Consider the following 19,325-nt stretch of genomic DNA (forward strand, 5'->3'; position numbering starts at 1 on the left):
ATGGATGCCTCTCCGGATTCTGGCTCCAATGTGGAGCAGCAGCAGCAGCAACAACAACAACAACAACAACAACAACAACAACCACCCATCACACTCAGCACTCAAGACCCCCCTGAGTCGGTTAGGGAAACCACCGTCACCATCGAGGCGGCCACAGATGATTTGGCAGTCCCTGCCACAGACCCCATCACAACAAGCATCCCCTTAGAACCCCTATCATCGAATTCACCCCCAGTCGAGATTCAGGATGAGGCACCTCGAGATGATATCCCGCCTCCGGTGCAAGCAGACCCCGTTCCGGTGATTCAGCCCCCCCAACCGGAGCTGGAACATGCCTACTGGGCCGATATCGAGGAGGATCTGTCGATTCCCGATGAGGCAGAGATGAAGGAAATCGAATCGGCGGCGGATGGCGACTACAGCGCCTACGAGTGTAAGCTCACACAAGCAATTTCCGCCGGATCTGATCCAGGACTATGATAGCTGACAAGATCAGATGACTACTGGGAGAAGAACTTCCACCCCGATCTGGATGACCCCGAATACCGCCCGGCGGAGAAGGCCCGCATGACATGGAAGATCAAGGGCGTGCGAGGCACCCCAGACGCCCCCAACCGCGTCAAGATCATGCGTTCTCCGCCCGCCTACATGGGCGGTTATTGGTGGACCATCAAGTTCTTCCCTCGGGGGAACAACGTCAATTCTCTCAGTATCTACATCGAGTGCTCTCCGACCATGCCGCCTCCGGACAAGAATCTGCCCGAGACCGAGTTCAAGGTGATGCACGGCCCGGCTGATGCAGCCCTGGATGTCAATGCACCCGACGTTGACATGAAGTTCGCTCAGACCAACGATTCCGCAAGTTGGTTGGAGGCTTTCAAGGCCCAGTACCCCGCTGCCGCTCATCAGGCAGAATCGACCGGCACCAAGTCCTGGCGGGTGTCGGCTCAAATTGGCGTCATTCTGTATAACCCCGAGGAGCCGCGGACGGGCTGGATGCAGTCCTCGTGCCATCAGTTCAACCCCCACAACCTGGACTGGGGCTGGACCAACTTCCACGGTCCCTGGGACCAGATCCACCGCCGCCAGCGAGGCCAGCGTCAGGCGCTTCTCCGCAACGATACCCTGGCGTTTGATGCGTATATCCGCATTGTCGACGACCCCACCCGCTCCCTCTGGTGGCATGCTAGTGACACCGAGCCGACGTGGGATAGCCTGAGTCTCACGGGCTATCGGCCGTTGGGTGACTCCGTCATCAATCACAGTGCCGAGGTAGCTGGGCTGGCCACCTGGGTGCATATGGCGCCTTTTTGCAAGATCATCCAGAAGGCCAATGTCTTGGAGCATCTGACCAGCTGCGATGTCAAGCCGAAGCCGCTCTGCGATGCCCTACAAAAGTTCCTGTGGCAACTGCGCTCCCGGGGCCAATCGCTGCAGTATGTGGATACGGACATGATCACCTCGACCTTGCGTAACCTGCACGAATACTCCGGCGATGTGTGCGAGTTCTGGGAACGTTTACGCCGCACGCTCGAAATCGAACTGGCAGGCACAGACGCGGGGCAGGAATTGGCCAGGCTGTTCGACAGCCCGTCAATCGAGTCGCTTCCCAGCGAAGCGCAGACTCAGGATGTGATCAATACTGTCCCGAAGGACTACAACTCCCGAATTTGTGTGCCGGCTGACCAAGTCAAGACAACCAGTGAAGCCTTCAGCTGGTACTTGAGTGCCAAGCCCGGACGCTGGGTGCTTCCCCCTGTGCTTCACTTGGAGTTGGGTCGTCAGAAGCTGGACAAGGCTGCTCGGCAATGGCGACTGCTCTACAACCGAGTTGATCTGGATGAGGAGCTGGACTTGACGCCATGGCTGCTGGATGGCCAGGAAGGCAAATACGTCCTCTACGGCTACATCGTTCACCGTGGTCGGCGTACGTCTGGCAAATTCTTCAGTATTCTGCGACCGGGAGGCCCCGGAACCAGATGGCTCGCTTTCGATGATGGCAGTGATAACCGTGTCGAATGCTTGACTCGGAAGACCGCCTTGGGCCCTCACCTCGGTCTGGACGCCTCCCAGAAGGTGGACCACAAGACCGGCCATGATGTTGCCATTGCCGTGATGTACATCCGCAGTGATGTCGTTCAGGAGTTCTTGCCTGGCCCGCAAGGTCCATGGGACGTGCCCGCGAGTCTGAAAGAGTACTATGAAACGGGCATCCCTCCGGTGCAATTGGATGACAAGTGCGACAAGGATGAGATCAACGTGGAGGTCTACTCGCTGCCGAAGTACGATCAACTGGGCAGCTTGTTCGATACGTATGATTTGATGTCACAGGCCAAGTTGGAAAACGGTGTCATGTATCTGACTGTGCCCCGCTCGTCCAACTATGTTGATCTCCGAAAGAAGATTGCCATGTGGGCATCTGCCAAGTCTAGCGAGAGCACTTGTGCCGAGCATGTCCGGCTGTGGCAGATCGGTCACACTCGTGACCAGTTCGGGCCTACCCTTGCATTTGCTCGTATCTCCGACCTGACGAGCACCTTGGACTTTCCGCTGAAGACGGTCCGTTTCTGGATGCAGGTTGTCTCTGATGGTATGTATCTTCTCCCTTACGTATTATACACGTTACTAATTAAAGAGCAGAGAACGCCAAATTCTTCGCCATAGCGGATCCACCACAGGCGATTTCGATTCAGGCCAAGCCTGAGGAAGCCGTGGTTGAACGCGCCGGTTCAGAATCCTCGGAAGATAGACTGCCTCTTCCCGAAGGTGAAGCTGCCCGCGCGAGCTCATCGGGAACTGTACCGGAGAACAGCATCAGTGCAACTGGGGGTGCGACAATCACCAACGCTGTGAATGTTTCACACATCGAAATTGTCCCTCAGGATCCTGTGACTACGGACTCGAGCGGCACGCGTGCGCCTACTACTGGAGACTCCGAGAACGATGCAGTTATTGCTGCCATTATCGCGGAAGATCTCCAGCAGATGGATACCGACCGAGTCCCTGATGCAGCTCCCCCGGTCACTCAGGAGCCCGGTCAAGCGGTACCAGCTGAGCCTGAGACTCAGGCTAGCACAGCTGCGGACATTCCTGCTCCGTCAATCGAGCCGGAGGTCCCCCAGCCAGTAGACCACGTGTACTACTTCATCCAAAGGTTCGATGTGGAAGCGCAGGCCTTGCGCACAGTGGGATCCTTCTTCTCGAAGAAGGAAGAGAACATCAAGAATGCCGTCCGGAGACATCTCAAGATGCCGCCAATGAAGGATTTCCAGATCTGGCAACGTGTGGATGGAACCACCGTGACTACCATGGCTTCGGGCGAGACATTCGAGGTTTATGTTCCCGATGGTACCTGCTTTATTGTGGGTGACAAGTTGAACAAAGACAGGTAAGCCTAACCTATCCTCGTGTAATTGCTCCCAGACTAACCTCTACCTCTATAGACGATTGCAGCTCAACGTGGCCGGTCTCTTCGGCAATCCCGATCAGCTAGTCCGCTATCTGTGGGCTGACTCTCGCAACCACCCCACGCGTGCCTTCACTGGCTTCAAGACCATTGATGCGTCATTCACGAACGACTACTACAGTGGGGAATTCAACAAGGGTCACTTCCACGGCAAGGGCAAGCACATCTCTGACCTTGCCGCAACCTACGTCGGAGATTTCGTGCTAGGCAAGCGCCATGGAACCGGCTTCATGGAGTATCCGACCGGGGACACGTACGACGGTGACTGGTTCGACGGCATTTGTCACGGACAGGGCACGTACGTCGAGCGCAAGACAGGCAACAAGTATGTCGGCGGGTACAAGGACGGCAAACGTCACGGCAAGGGCATCAGCTACTGGGAGGTAGCCGATGAAGAAATGGATCTGTGTCAGATCTGTTACGGAGAAGAGCAAGACGCCTTGTTCTATGACTGTGGGCATGTTTGTGCCTGCGTGACCTGCGCTCGCCAGGTCGATCTCTGTCCCATCTGCCGGAAGAACATCATCAGCGTGGTCAAGATCTACCGCACATGAAGAGCCCGTCTGCCTGCCCTCTTCCCAACTTCGTTACAGGACAAAGGGGAAATAGAGATACGCGTCCCCGCTGCATTTGGTTACAGTTAATATTGCATTGAAGAATTCATCATACCCAGGATGTTGCAAAGACCGGAGTGATTGGTTTGGTTGATATTAGACATGATGTTGTCAGCAGATTTGGAGTTTAGACTTGATTATACTATCTGTTTTATTTTATTGAAGTTAAAGCAATCAAGAATTTGCAGTTAAACCTTACAATCTCAGAGTAAATTTATTGTAGACAAAGTACCATGATCACAGCGAACACTCGGCTACTAGTATGAATATCACCTCAATGAACGTACCCCATCCCTATCCTACCCAAATGCACGCAGCCTAGTAATCTTCCCCCCACCTACTTACCACTCTCATCTACAACACCCAACCATACTACAAATCCAACCCTACCAAACAACTACGAATGACCAAAATAAAAGAAGAAAATAATGGTATCTATTGACTCGACTCGACTCAACTCACTCACTCACTCAGCCCAAGTAGAAGAACGAAGCTATCTATCTATCTACCACCATCATCATCATCATCATACCAAAAATAAAATAGAAAAAGAAAAGAGAAATATAAAGAAACATATGCATGCGCCGCCCGTACAGAACCAACAAGACAAGACAAGACAATAACAAGACAAATAAATGCTTTTTATGTCAAACCATGAACATCAACAACAACAATCACCTCATGAGTTAGATTACAAGAAGGGGAAGTAAAGAGTCAATCAAGAGAGCAGAAAATGGGTTACTCATTTCTTGCTTGTCTTCTTAGCGGTCTTCTTCGTCTTCTTCTCTGTGGGTTCTTGCGCAGTAGTGGTGGGTTTTTGTTGCTGCTTCTTTGTCGTGGTGGAGGGTTCTGTGTCTGTCTTGGTTTTGGTGGCGGGCTTGGGGGACTCAGTCTTGGACTTGGGCTTGGGCTTCTCTTCCTTTGATTCCTTCTTAGGGGTCTCCTTCTCCTTCTTTTCCTCGGTCTTCTTCTCGGCAGCGGGAGAGTCGGAGGACTCGTCCTTGGACTTGGTCTTGGCGGGCTTGTTCAGAACAGCCTTAGGGTTCAGACCCTTACGGCGGAGACGGTTGCGCTCGGCGCGGGCGATACGGGCAGCGTCTTCCTCGTCCTCTTCGAAGGGACCGAAGCTGCCGCCTTCGGTTTCGATGACCATGCCGTCTTCGTCGGTGATGGGGGTCTTGTCGATGGGTTCGTCGTCATCGGTGGTGGTGGAGGCGACGGAGGGGGTCTTGGACTTCTTGGCGGAGGTGCCATCGGTAGAGGTAGCGGCAGCGGCAGCGGCATCGCCAGGCTTGGGGGTAGGGGAGGCGGCGGTCTTCTTGAGCTTGCAGACGAAGAAACCGTCGACGTTCTCGCGGTGGGGGAAGTAGCGTCTCGTGAGGGTCATCTTGGGGTCGAAGTGCTTGCCCATGTAGCTGGTCATACCGGGGCTGCCGAAGTCGCCGAGGCCGGTGTCGACGAGCTTGACGTTGGGGCGCTTGCGCAGGACGTACTGCACGACGGCTTCGTTCTCTTCAACGGTGACACTGCAGGTGGAGTAGACGATGTAGCCGCCGGTCTTGGAGGCGTGGTCGACGGAGTCGATGGCGGCGAGGAGAAGCTGGCGCTGCATGTGGGGGATGGCGAGGAAGTCGCGCTCGTTCTTGGAGGTCTTGACGCCGGGATCCTTAGAAATGACACCGGTACCGGTGCAGGGGGCATCGAGAAGGACACGGTCGAAACCACCCATGGCCTTGGGGAAGGCGGTGCGGGCATCCATGTTGGTCACGATGGTGTTCTTGCAGCCCAGACGGTGGATGTTACCGATCAGACCCTTGGCACGGGGCTTGCTGGCATCGTTGGCGATGACGCAGCCGGTGTTGCGCATCAGGGCGGAGATGTAGGTGGTCTTACCACCGGGGGCGGAGGCCATATCGAGAACACGCTCGTTGGGTTGCGGGGCGAGGGCCATGACGGGGAGGAAAGAAGAGGCGGCTTGGATGATGTAGTGACCGGCCAAGTATTCGGGGGTGGCACCGAGGGGAACGGCAGATTCGAAGACCTGGAGACCGACCTTGGACCACTTGCCAACGGGCTCGAGCACGACACCACGGTTGATGAGCGCCTGGGCGAGAGAACGACGGTTGGTGCGGAGGGTGTTTGTACGGATGACGACGGGACGGGGGGTTTCGTTGGCTTCGAAGAAGGCGAAGGCTTCCATGGGGGTGAAGAGGTTGAAGAGCTTTTCGGCTAGGTAGGGGGTGTAGCCGTAGTAGGTGCAGATGTCGGCGATGAGCAGCTGGGTGTAATCGGTACGAGACTTGCCGGGGGCACCGAGGGTCTTCAGATCACCCAGGATACGGATGGTGTCGGTAATTCTGGTACGGAGCAGCTGGAGATCGGGAGCCAGGCCGGGCTGAGTGCCCTCGGCGTCGCCAAAGACATCGGGACGGTCACCAGCGATGTTGGTCTGCATGGCGGATTCCTTCATTTCGCGCTCGGCCTCCTCCTCGTCTTCCTGTCTCTGCAGGTCCAGCTTGCGCGACAAACCCTCGATGTTGGCAGCGGTCAGCTTTTCTTCAGCGTCGGAGAGGTCTTCGTCGTCGGAGAACATAGTTTCGCGAGGGTGGTCATCATCGTCGGAATCGACGAACGAGTCGTTGTCCTCCTCCTGGCTATCCATCGAGCCATCGCTGATACCGTCCAGATCGTCGAACTCATCGGCATCCATCTCCTCAATACCAGACATTTCCTCATCGTCGTCCTCATCGTCGGAGTCCATGAACTGCGGCTTCTTCTCGACGGCCTTAGCCTTGGGCTTGGATTCAGCCTTAGGCTTAGCCTCAGCCTTGGTCGCCTTGCCATTAACAGCGCCATTGGCCTTCTTCTTAACGGCGGGCTTCGCGACCTTCTCCTCATCGGCATCAGATCTTCTCCGCTTCTTTCCCGTCTCGGGCTTCGACTCGGGCTCACCAGCCTTGCGCTTCTTGTAGATGGTGATCTTAGACTCATCCAGCGGGGCCGGAGGGCCCTGCTTCTTCATACGACGACCGACACCCATAATGAAAATGTGAATGGGAAAAGGGTGGTGAAAGTTGGATAACTGGAGTCTGAAGCGGAGAATCCAAACTTTTTTCTTTCGTTACTTTTTTTTCTGCGGGCGGTTGGCGCCGGCAGAAACAGTCCCGCAAGGCGGTAAGTATTGTAGCCTGAGGCACCCAATGCAGTCAGAGGGATGGGCTTCAGCTACCGCCCAATTGGGTAATGGCAGTACCACATGCCGCATCCATATTGACTGTCTCTATCTCATCTACCTCACCCCACCTATACACTTTCTCGCTCGACATACAACCTGCCTCAGCCACCTATATTAAATAAAACCGCAAAAATGTCCGAAGTCGCCTTCATCAAATCCTTCCTCTCATCGCTCGACTCCCGCCCCATCAAGCTCCGAGCAGACTATGTCCTCGACGAAGAGCGAGTCGGACCTCGCGTCCCTGTACGTGCATCCCATCCTGCCCCCCTCCTCTTCCCTATACTCTCCCACTCGGACCCGCATAACCCCTAAATCTAACAATAAAACAAACAGTACCTCCTCCCCCGCCTCAGCGCCCCTCACCCCGAAATGCCCAAGAAAGTGCAACGGACGCAAGCCCCGGGCTCCTCGAAATCCATAACCGTACACGTGAAGAGCGCACGCAACCCCGCATTCGAATTCACCTTGCCCAACGCACCCATCACCACGACCTCGGTGCAGGACATCAAAGACGCAGTTCAGGAACGGGTGGTTGACGCACAGGACGGAAAGGTGTCATTGGAGAAGATCAAGATTCTGTATAAGCGGAAGCCGGTGACGGGGAAGACGATTGCGGAGTTGTTGGCTGATGAGCCGGAGATGTTGGCGGGGGGCAAGGAGGTGGAGTTTGGGGTGATGATTATGGGAGGGGCGAAGGTTGTGGAGGGTGGAGAGGGAGATGGGAATGCTGCTGCTGCCGCTGCTGCTGCTGGTGGTGTGCCTAAGGCGGCGGTTGGGCCGAGTGGGGAGGAGGTATTGAGGACGGAGGCGTTTTGGGATGATTTGCAGGGGTTCTTGGAGCAGAGGTTGAAGGATAGTGAGGAGGCGAGGAGGTTGAGAGGGGTGTTTAAGGGGGCTTGGGAGAAGCAATGAGTTGTTATTTAATATTACGTTGGGAGCGCGGGGTGCTTAATGGTGGGTAGGTGTGTATATTGTGATATGATACCTTGTCATGGAATTATCTGACATTGATTTGGATGTGTGGCGTGACTTATTACTATGTGTGAGATTGCATTGGGGTGGAATATGTGGATTGGAATATTGTACAGGTTAAGGGTAGACCAATTCTCAGCGACTTTGAATACATCTATACTTCAGGCTTAGGTACCCTAGTTCGCAAACGGGTTCGAGAATAATTGGGGCAGAAATCAGGCAATGTACAGGCTGGTGCGAAAGGCTCTAAAGGACAGGGCAAGGAGATCATCATACAGCGTTCATCCACAGCACCCCCCATGTACTGGGGACCAGGGATATCAAGACATTCAAGAAAGGCGACCACACGGTCCGCAAATCCTATTCATATGGAAACACACCAAGAAATTCGCTGGTATCGAAAATGTCGTGTTATAAAGACACCTTGCAGACGTGTGGCAGACAGCGGTTGAACGTCACGGAGTATAAAAGCACACATTATATCCCCCCTTCGAGTCCGCGTGGGGTATGTGAGTCAAGGACGGGGCTAAGGAAATAAAAGGAGGTATGAAAAACATAAGCTCGTACCATCAGGCAGGGCTGGGCGAACAAAGCAGCTGATTGTCAATAGAAGGGTAGAAGAGTAAAGAAACTATAACCACAGGAGTAGAAAGGAACATATGCCAGGTAGATTGACACCGTTGCAAATGCTCGAGAATCGGCCAAGCGCTCATCCATCTCATGCGTGCGAAGAACATGCCGTAGGAAAAGGAAGAATCAGCTGTCGAAAGAAAGAAACATACATCAGCAAAGGGGTCTCGCTATCTCGAGAACACCTTGACAACCCCGTCACCACCTCCACTGACGACCCAGCGGCCATCGCGGCTCCAGACGGCGGCACACACTCCTTCACCACGCATCAACCGGTGACTCGTGATTTCTTGAGTGCAACTCCGCTTCTCGAGGTTCCAGAACCGCAAGCTGGCGTCATGACCCGCAGAGACTAGCTCACGTCCATCTGGAGATAGCGAAAGCGAGGCAATCGCCGATGGATGGGCCAACATCGTGTATGTGCATTGGCCTAAACATAGACCATTAGTATACGAAATAGCTAAGGAAAGCTTGGTGAAACATACCGCTGTTAGCATCGAAGAAGCGAATGTAGCGGTCTTCGTATCCACTAATAATTACGCCTTCGACACCACTGGAGCCAGTCGCACCATGGACGACTTCTTCTTCGCCCATTGTCCGACTGGGGTCAAGTCCTGCCGAACCATCAAATCCGACTGTAGTGGCGACAACAGAGTTAACGCCCGTCGAAGGCGTGCCATCGTATGTCTCCAGACTCGCCATGCCCACAATTTCCTCGCCAGTCCTTGTGTCATACACAAGGATGGAGGCGTCGGTGTAGGACACAACAAAGTTGATACCTGCAAGCGACAACGGGCTAATGCACGTTGGGGAGGGAGACTCGGTCCGAACAATCTGGCGAACCATACTATAGTGGAATGGCGTGGTAGTCGCCGTGCTGGGTTGCGGTGACGAGGGGAAGTTGGAGCCGGAAGAGATCGAGTTGGCTCTCCGGCTACCACCAGCGCGTCGAGACCCTGCTTGAGGGGAAGAAAGCTGCGGGGGCGCACTAACAGCCCATATGATGATACGGCCGTCCGCACCACCGGATGCGAGTAGGATACGATCGGGGCCACCGTAATGGCTGCTGGACTCACCTAACACAGAGCCTGCGGTTCCAGGTAGAACACAGAGACCCCAAACGGCGTCCGTATGGCCATCAAGAGTCGCCTTCGGGTCAACACGTCCACGTTCCCACACTCGAACGCTGGTATCTTGTCCACCTGAGAAAACCCAGCCGTCCCCGAGCGCACGGCCTCCATTGGAGAAGTTCTGCGGAGAGCATGCCGCCAGCGCAGTCACAGCCCCCACATGTCCACGGTGAGTGAAATAGCTGGTAATGTCCAGGTCACTCGAGCTTGCGCCAAAGGTGCCATAAGTGGCGGGTATAATCCATCGTTTGATCGTTCCATCATCACTGCATGTACAAATTTCCGGCTCCGAAGGGCTGCCGCCGCCCGTGAAAATCACCGAACGGACGACATCCAAATGGCCGCGAAGGGCGAACCGAACTTTGAAGGTCGGATCTGGCTTGGGGCCGGCTGCAAGGTCAACGGCACCATCACTCTTCCTTCTGGCGCCGGAACTTTTCCGCCGATGCGAGAGAGATCCGGACCGCTGCGGAGACTTGGAACTGACAAAGTTTGCATTCGGGAAAGCATCCACATCAGGCCGGTGCGGTGGTACCTGTTCCGCCTGCGGTGCTGGTTCGGCCGGCTCGTCGAAGTTCCAGCCATCTGCATCATCACCTTGCTCTTCCATTCGCTGTTGCTTGGCATCCTTAGCCGCCGATTGTGAGCCATATCCATCATATGCCTGGTCCCCCTGACCGGCGCGCTCATCCATCAGCGAGTTGCCGAGAGCCTGCTTTCTATTATCGATCGCGGTAAGCGGGGTTTGTTGTGGCTCGAGGGGTCGTCTCTCCATCGCTTCCCTGGTCGCAGGTGGGAAACCAAATTGATTCTGTGCGCGAGACATGGCCGCGTTATCTGCGTAGTGTGTAATGACGGGTTGGTGGTTCTGAAGCGCCACCTCTCGCGCCATCATATCGTTCGCTTGTGCTTGCTGCTGCTGGTGCTGTTTCTGGCGTTGCTGCTGGAGGTATGCCTCCTCCAGGCTCTGCTGAGACAGCTGTTGGTTGCCGTAGATGTGATTTGGGAGATCGTGCTCGCCGAGTTCCGGAGGAGGGTGTGACGAAGGAATGACATGATAGGCAACTTCCTGAGAGCACTTCGAAAGGTACAACCGCGACTTCTCCCGCTCGTTCTCTTGGCGATATTCGTGTTCGTTCTCAAGGTTCACATCGACTTCGCTGGGTCCCGTATGAGGCTTGGGGCGTTGGGCTAGACAGCAATCAGTACACCGATACGACATCACCACTCCGTAAACCAATAATAGACTCACCTTTCAGAGAGTTGATGCTTTCCTTGGCAATCTCTTTCGGATCCCTAGTGTCCTCAACCTTCTCATTGTTGCTGAGCTTCTTGACCTTCTCGCGCTCCTTCTTCAAGGCGGCCTCGAGCAACCTGACGTGCTTCCCCAATGATTCATGTAAACGTTTACTCGTACGAACATCACCCTCTAGCTTTCCGATGCGAGACTTCATTTCCGCGCGTTCGATCTCCCAAGCATTGCGGTCACGCTCGTGCCGGTGCCACTCTGTCTGCAGAAAGCGCATCACACCTAGAAACGAACCGAAAAAGCAATTAGCCTCTCCCCACGACCGTCGAGATCTATCACTTGGTACCCACCTTGCAGGGTGTACTCCGTCCCCTGGGGATGCCCGCCGTTAGAAGACCCATCACCCCCAGGGCCGACGTACCCTCCGCCCCCAGCCATGGCCGAGGGAGACTGCCAAGCCATGCAAAATCGACAATGGGAGAGGATGAAAGGAGTGGAATTCGTAGCGACCGAGCAGCGTAGCTCACGAAGTCGCCAGAGGGAGGATCAGGAAGGCGCTGTTCCCAATGGAAAAGGGCGAGGTGTGGTGATCTTCTGGAATCGCAGCCGAGTGTTTGTTCTCCGTGTAAGCCCACAGGTGGAGGGAACGGGGCGACAACGGCAGGAAGCGAAGTTCCAGGCCGTGTCAACGCCGAGGGGGAGGAAAAACAAACAATGGAAATAAATTTCAAGAGGGCAGTAAAGGACCCGATTAATTTTTTGGGGGACTCGGAAATGGAGCGTGCAGGGGGGGGGGAAAGGAGACGGTCAGCGATGCAAGCTTGAGCCCCCGAGACGATCGGAGTGACTGGGTGCGCGTTCTCTCCTCGCAGTTGAGGTCGGGGAAAGCCACCGCCGCCCGCTGAGCTTTCGTTGGCTCTGTAGGCGCCCACGCGGCCGTAACCGCTTTTAGCGCTGGGCGAGCTGGTCTTCCCTTCCCAACCCCCAATTTTACTCTCTTCTTCACTTAGTATTAAGATGCGGTCAGGGTCAATGCATGACACTTTGCATTCACTTCATTTCATTTGGGAGATGAAGGGCATGCATGGATTTTCTCTCACCCTTGTGTCATACAAATTGCAAATATGGGGTTGAGAGGGAAAAAGTAATTAATCAGGTCCCGGTTGTCGCATGTACCTGACGACAACCTCCACTTCAGCTACTTACTTCTTAGTAGTAGTAGCGCTGGACAGCTAAATGATAAGTAGATAATGGATAGATCCAACAGTACTCCGTCCAGTTCAATACCTCAGGCACTCAATCCCGTCTTACCCACCAATCAGGATGGGATGTCGGGTCTCGAATTGGTTTTTAGCCTGGCAGATAGTACAGTAGTAGTACTTAGATGGGCCATGTAAGCACAACGTGTCGCTATTTTTATGGTTTTCTATTTTTTCTTTTTTCTTTTTTCTTTTGTTTCAACCAGCCATTGCCGGGCGGAATGCTGCCAGGGTGGCACGGCACTTGTCATGAGCCTTGTGGGCAATTAATTGTTCATTCAGCCCACATACCGAAACCTTCTTTGGGTACCTCTGCTGTGTTGTCTACGGGAATAATTTGTTGACATGCTCTTATTCCCAAGGCACTTATATTCCAGAATAAGCTTCTTGTTGGTCACGAAGTCAATTCCCCTGGTGTCATTTACTACAAGATCTCTCTCTCTCTCTCTTGCACTCAATACATCACGTGGAGATAAGATGCCGATCAGGGGATAACGGATCTCGATTCATGGTATCATCCAGATCCAGTGTTTGTATGTTATTCACATGATAAAGTCTATCTGGAAATTAAAGATTATGGTCTATGAAATATTAGGCGTCTCTTCAAACAGCTCATCATCATCGCGCTCCTGTCCATAGAGAACCTCGCAGACTCCACCCACGGGCACATCCAGCACAGCATCCGTCCCTTCGCTCCATATCTCTTTCCAGTTGACCTTTCGGTTCTGCGGCCCCATAATTTGATACGATGTCGCGCCAGGCCTCATCTTCGCAGCTCCACCGGGTCGTCGCCTGCCCTTGCCATCAATGACGGCCACATTGGCCACCTCATCCACAATATTCTCCATGCTATTCATCGGTAGCGTCAGGTACCCCGTGTTATATGACGCCAGGGCAACGTATATGTAGATGATGGACATGACCAGCCATGAGGGAAACGCTAACGACCACCACCGATTCGGGTAATAGTATATTCCAAGCTGGTGTAGAAACGGGGACGGCAGGTAGGACCAAAGGATGTAGATCACTGCGTGTCAGAAAGTGTTAGCACGTCTGTGCAGAGTGCGCGCTGGACAACAACTTACGGAAGGCTAAAGAAGAAGCAAGATACAGGACGAATCCATAGTATTCGTACGTCGGCACCTTCGGACTGGCTCTTGGAACAGTCGTTGCGCGACGGGCGGATTTCGCAACGGCAGCCTCTGTGTCATTCGGTGTTTCCACATCCGAGCTGTCAGGGGTGGTAGGTCGAGAAGTAGTCGTGGAGAACGGCGGTCGGAGAAGGGAGGTCAATGATGGAGACGGGGGGAGCGGAGTAGGGGGTCTATTGTAGAAGGGTGGAGCGAACGCATTCGGCCCATGAAGGGAGCTGGTGGACTGGCGAAATGGGTGATGCATAGAAAGACCATCTTCTGGTGACTGCTCCTCCGAGTCCGTGGAGGCATCCGAAAAAGCTTGGTCCTCTAAGGAATATTGTGATTGAAAATCGGCATCGTCTTCTGCATCGATATCCGCGTGGGAGGGTGAGGTTGGATCATGGTCATCTTCTTCGATGTAGTCCTCATTTTGCGAACTCAGTGTGGTTGTCGCAAGGTCATCGGCGGGGAGCGGCGGGAACGGTTGCTTGGGTTCGACGGAAGATATCACCGAAGGTGACTCTGAATTATTTCGCAAGTAACCGGAATGCTCGTCTTCTTCATTATCGAGAAGAGACATTCTCGCGGATGACTAGCCACGACAGACACGGCTCATGCGTAAGTTCAACAGGAGTTGTCGCGACATTGGTTATCGGCACGCCTCCATTGAAGTATATACTGCCGTGATTCACCGCCTATAACCATATCAGATCGAAATCATCGGCGCAGGTAAATTGGATATTTAGATTTGGATCTTGTAAACTTTTAGCATTACTTAATAAGTTATTGCTCACTTACATACCTATCTATTGAGCTAGTGACAGTTGACATTGCTTTCCTACAGATTTCGTATAGTACTATGCGTCTTCATCATCATTCATTTAACATGGTTCTGCACTAAGTATATATATATAGTAACAGTCTGATGAACGACCTCATGTTGAGCATCAACATCTTTCGGACAATCTCAAGCTGAAGCTCCAGCATGCGAAGTATACTAGAAATTGCTCACATTCTTACAATTATAACACGCTTACTGAATCTACACCCAGTCTGATTTTGACAGGATGAAACAGACTTTATTCTCCTACTAAGCTGCTAAACAGGACAGTAATCTAGGAGTATGATATCAAGCGCTTTGATAATATTGAATCTGGGGCTCCATTGATTAATTACAGCAGCATCTTTTGCTGCGTTTTAACCAGTCTCTATTCTAAGTTTTCCCCAACGTTACCGACGCAGGAGTTCATCCTGTCAAACGAGAGAACTACATGTCCTTGCCCTGGAACGATTTATTCTCAACGCCCAGAAATTGATAAAGAAGTGCAACATCGAGAGGTTATAGCTAAAGTATATATTTGAACGGATTAAACTGGCGATGAAGAAAACAAATACCGGATGGATAACCCACCCGTAGTGAAATTCTATTAACCGGACAAAATCTATCGTAATTCCCTGTGAATCACATCTTATCAATTTACGAGGATTATTTGATTAGATGAATTCCAAGTCAAGGAGTATACATTTTTGCAGTAGCAGCGCTAGTCAAGAAGCCACTGAGCTAAGTTCACCTCTATATTGTTCCATCACAGTTACTGCGAATCTCATTATCTATTCGGTGGTGGCATATGTCAATCCTGCAACGAGCTCGAGAAACTAAAATTACCCGCTGCGACACTCTAAACTCAGTAGTTAGGATCTGTGATTATAGATGAACCTCATGCTCTATTGACCATTATTAACCAGAGGGACGTTCGAACCGTTGATACAGTAGTATAACTGAATTCGCCTAGGATGACTCTCTATACTCCTACCTCACACTTTTCGGCCCGATGAAGCGCGTATAAACGATGTGCTCAATACAACCCAGCATGTAGCCTCTGACCTGGTGTTGTAGAATTAAGCGAGTACGCGGTAAATCAATGGGAAGGCGATATTGGTGTTCAGTATGCTTTTACCGATACCAGAAATTGGTGCCACATATGACCTAATTGGCGTTGCGTTTCTGGACACCGCAGCGTCTGTCCAGTACTAAGCGTTGAAATAGTTATGCTGTCTCACGGGGAGTTAGTTGTGGGACGGGAATATCGAGAATTAGCTTAGAGTGTCGAGAGATTATTTAAGCTGGAAAAGACGCTGTACACAGTGGTTTTCAAGTCTGGGACACACGTTGGCCTGACGAGTTCACTGGTTTGGTTTCAATGCAGCACGCTGCAATTTGCAGATGGAGCACTGCTAGCATTGCGCACGACCATCCGCATGCATTGACCTAGTTCCACTACACCGTGACGGGTTGCCTAGAAGCAAGCTCCGAGAAAAAAATTCTGAATAAAGAGGTTGAAGGCAACAGCTGGAGATGCAGGGAAGCCGTAGAACACAGCAGAGTCGTTAGAAAAACCAAGACACTTAGTTTTAGATACGAGGCTAAGTCGGGGACGGGAATCAGTCCTTGACCATGTACTGCAGGCTTCTATTTGAAAGCTCTCCACTGGCAGAGTCAAAGACATTGAACTGGATAGAAGCTACTATGATCTTTCCTACTGCATAAGTAACTCGTGAGTCCGAATGGCAGCTTGTGTATGCTAATGCTGAGCTATGGGAGGGCATTTGACAGAGAAGACCAGTCAGGCTTCGGCTTTGTTGTGGGACATAATGGTGAGAATTACATAACCACTCGTGGCAGCGAGGACTAAGGCTACAACCGCAAGGGCCCAGCTATCGCGGTCAGGCTATATGCCTTAGCAGATGCTTCTTGCGGCGTGGAACAGTCTTGTTGCTTGAACCTGTTGGGTGCGAAGGGGTAATGATGCCAAAAAAGCCGTTAATGTGGCCTCGTTGTTAACTGCAATGTGATGCAACCAGACATCACCGGTTCATGCTCCTAGTGACTTGGGTTTCATTGCTGACTGCCCGGGTCCTGCAGCTTGTATTGCGACCTGCTTGCCCATTTGGTCTCGTCTACATACGAAGAGGGTATTCTCTTTGGCATCCGACGAGATAGGCTTTGGTGGACGTTTGAATAGAGATGGGATATAGGTACTTAGTGAGCTGGTGTAAACCCATTAGGGCTGCAGAGAAGACTCAGGTTGCGGAGTAAATGCTATCAACAGACTCGATGAACCTTCTAGACCACTGGTATGACAGCTTGTCGAAAGTTCAACTGGCATCGTGCGGGGCTGTAGGCATATACACTCCGATGAGGGTAACCTGTGGTGAACATGTCTCTAATTACACAGCGGTATCAGCTCAAGCCATTAAGCCACCAAAAGCTTAGCATAGTTACTCCCAACCACACCTGGCTCTGTTGTGCTGGCGCACGCAAGGGATACCTCCCTGATACCGCGTGAAAGAGACGGTTGGTGTGGCCTTCATGCTGTAACACCAGCGAATACCCCTATGTTGGGAACATTCTGTGAAACCATCGAAGAGGAAGTACGACGCGTAGGAAACCCGCAGAGCGCGCCTACGGATTCGTCTGAGAGCCCAGACCTTCGTGTATGCACGAATTTAGGCTGCTCAAGAAGCCGCATCTGTAATGATGCAATTGTTTCTTATTGCTTTTTTGAAACCGAGCGCATCATCCAACCATTTCCTCTCCCTATGGAACGTCCCGTGTTGCAAGTTCGATGGCCTTAATGGGTCGATCAAATCCCGTAAATGAACGTGCATTCCGCGGGCATCGGAGGAATTCAGTGCAACTAGCGTCGAGAAAAATGTCGCAGCCTGGCAAGAAACAATACGAATTCGTGTAGATAGTACTGACAAACGAAGCTATTTCCACGGTATTGAACCTACCTAGAATCGTGCTGGGGTTTCTTTCTAATCCAATATCTTATAGATGAATAGCGGTGCAACAGAGAAGTTTCTGTTCGAAAAGGGACTCGGGGTGATCGATAATCATAGTAATAATCCATTGCTGTGCAAATAGCTGAACAAGGCATTGTACGTGTCTGTATTTGCTGAGCTGCAGTCCTAAAGAGTGTTACTCTTTGTGTGTTGGGGTTGTTTGACAAAGCCAAGTCACCGGATCCCCGACGCGTGTGAAAGGGCACCACCTCCTCCCCGATGCCCGTTTGGGCCAACTTCACTTCCCCTTGTTTCCCTCTCCTTCCAGTCTTCCTCCATCCCCTCATTCCCGGCCATGTGTACCTAAATTTTTCCGCCAAATATTGCTGATAAAGTGTTCCGTTATTCAACGGGGACACAGAGCTGAGTATCTACTGCCCCGCAGGGCTATGATCGACAGTGGACGATCGGAAGGACGGTACGGAATAGTTGGAAGATGGCTGTCAGCTTGGATGGCCAGCTAGGAAATTGCTCTCCATGTCTCCAGTCTCCCTGCTCCGTGCAGGGATCCTGCGCCAGCCACTGCAGACAAACAGTAGCTAGAATCCTGTGGGGGGACTATGCTTTTATGGGGTTACAAGGCATAACCTTTGTCGGTCAACCATGCGGCAGTACCCAGTCTAATTGCACGGTGAACCAGAGTTTGAACACGGCATCTGTGCATTAGCCAGTCAGTGCAGAACTTGACATTTGACAGCAGGACGGCTCAACTGACGTTGGTTTCCACGCGGTGGGACTGGAAATGATTTGGCATACGCCGGGGCTAACACCTCAATAGCACCGGGACTACGAAGCATACTGATTACTGATCATGGTGTTGGGTGAGGGGAAGATCTGGTCATGCAGATGGCACTAAGATGATCCATGGTTAGCAAGTTTTAGGGCGCTCGGCGGATTCCCGGGAGCTCTCTCGGTCTTTTTGTCCACAAGCTGTCCTCCGAATGCGATGGTGCGCCAGGAACAGGATACGTTCGTTCTCTTCCCCAGATGGAAGTGGCTTTTACTGTTTCAATATCTGATATGAAAATCCACTGCATGTCTCAGTGCAACTTCAACGTGGCACTCCGCTGTCCGGCCGAGACCTTTGGCTGAAAAGGAAGGAGCCTAAACATCCCTTGCGGAGGCTTGAGGGCGAGACGGAGCTGTGATATCGCTGATCGGCGGGACCCATCGTCTATTGGGTAGCCTGCTCTCAAGCCTATGGGCACTAGTGAAGATTAGCGACTGTGGTAGCCTTCCTGCAGCCGATCTCATGCGCGTTCCGCAATAGGGGGTGTTTGCAAACTATCATTGGCCTCGACTTGCACTTTTGGGTTGTCCAGTGTCCATGCCTCCATGGGTCCCGACCGAACGCTTGATCTGGTTCGCAAGTGAAATTTCTCGACCCCTGGCTTCCGGTCGACATGCTGTGTGTAACTGCTCCATAACCCAGATTGATTGATTGCGTCCGCGTTCCAGCGCCGTCCACGCACCGTGCCCGACGGCAAGTGGATCACACCTACAGTCGGTTAGTCGCTTAATTGTTAAGTGCCCGGAATTGCAATTTAGTACTTCTGTACAGTGGTCCTCGCCGAGGGCAGGGCGCATAAGCGAACCATGATTGGTGATGGCTGATTAAAATCCACGATAAACATTCGCACATTCCAAACATTTGGATTTCTTGGTCGTCCAATGACAGCCCTGTCAGACAGCACTAGTGCATGCTTCAGCTTGTCCGGACCAGTAGTAGTTTTCACTTGACACCTTTGAGTGACAGGTCCGACAGATTTCTTGCTCGTGATTTACACA

General features: G+C 52.4%; 5 protein-coding genes across 5 annotated transcripts; 2 read left to right on the forward strand and 3 right to left on the reverse strand.

Moving 5' to 3' along the window:
• BO79DRAFT_225660 (putative MATH and UCH domain protein) lies at positions 1-4,020 on the forward strand (the record flags this gene model as incomplete). The annotated part of the gene is made up of 4 exons (XM_025683747.1): positions 1-433; positions 497-2,590; positions 2,641-3,388; positions 3,444-4,020. 4 exons carry the CDS (start codon positions 1-3, stop codon positions 4,018-4,020), a joined length of 3,852 nt encoding a protein of 1,283 aa, XP_025542675.1.
• Positions 4,021-4,496: 476 nt separating this feature from the next.
• On the reverse strand, positions 4,497-7,147 carry BO79DRAFT_207590 (rRNA (cytosine-C5-)-methyltransferase NOP2). Its single transcript, XM_025682206.1, has one exon. It carries the CDS (start codon positions 7,118-7,120, stop codon positions 4,823-4,825), a length of 2,298 nt encoding a protein of 765 aa, XP_025542676.1. The 5' UTR covers positions 7,121-7,147; the 3' UTR covers positions 4,497-4,822.
• A 198-nt stretch (positions 7,148-7,345) lies between these two features.
• Positions 7,346-8,434, forward strand: BO79DRAFT_189626 (uncharacterized protein). The gene is made up of 2 exons (XM_025680675.1): positions 7,346-7,558; positions 7,649-8,434. The coding sequence occupies exons 1-2, from the start codon at positions 7,448-7,450 to the stop codon at positions 8,225-8,227; spliced, it is 690 nt and encodes a 229-aa protein (XP_025542677.1). The 5' UTR covers positions 7,346-7,447; the 3' UTR covers positions 8,228-8,434.
• A 461-nt stretch (positions 8,435-8,895) lies between these two features.
• BO79DRAFT_69896 (cell differentiation and development protein Fsr1) lies at positions 8,896-11,902 on the reverse strand. Its single transcript, XM_025689624.1, has 4 exons — positions 11,647-11,902; positions 11,300-11,578; positions 9,403-11,238; positions 8,896-9,347 (listed from the first exon to the last, which is right to left on the reverse strand). The coding sequence occupies exons 1-4, from the start codon at positions 11,756-11,758 to the stop codon at positions 9,088-9,090; spliced, it is 2,487 nt and encodes an 828-aa protein (XP_025542678.1). The 5' UTR covers positions 11,759-11,902; the 3' UTR covers positions 8,896-9,087.
• A 1,234-nt stretch (positions 11,903-13,136) lies between these two features.
• BO79DRAFT_189629 (uncharacterized protein) lies at positions 13,137-14,271 on the reverse strand (the record flags this gene model as incomplete). The annotated part of the gene is made up of 2 exons (XM_025680676.1): positions 13,137-13,582; positions 13,641-14,271. 2 exons carry the CDS (start codon positions 14,269-14,271, stop codon positions 13,137-13,139), a joined length of 1,077 nt encoding a protein of 358 aa, XP_025542679.1.
• Positions 14,272-19,325: the final 5,054 nt, after the last annotated feature.

This window comes from Aspergillus costaricaensis, assembly GCF_003184835.1.
Source record: "Aspergillus costaricaensis CBS 115574 unplaced genomic scaffold BO79scaffold_6, whole genome shotgun sequence".
NCBI lineage: Eukaryota > Fungi > Ascomycota > Eurotiomycetes > Eurotiales > Aspergillaceae > Aspergillus > Aspergillus costaricensis.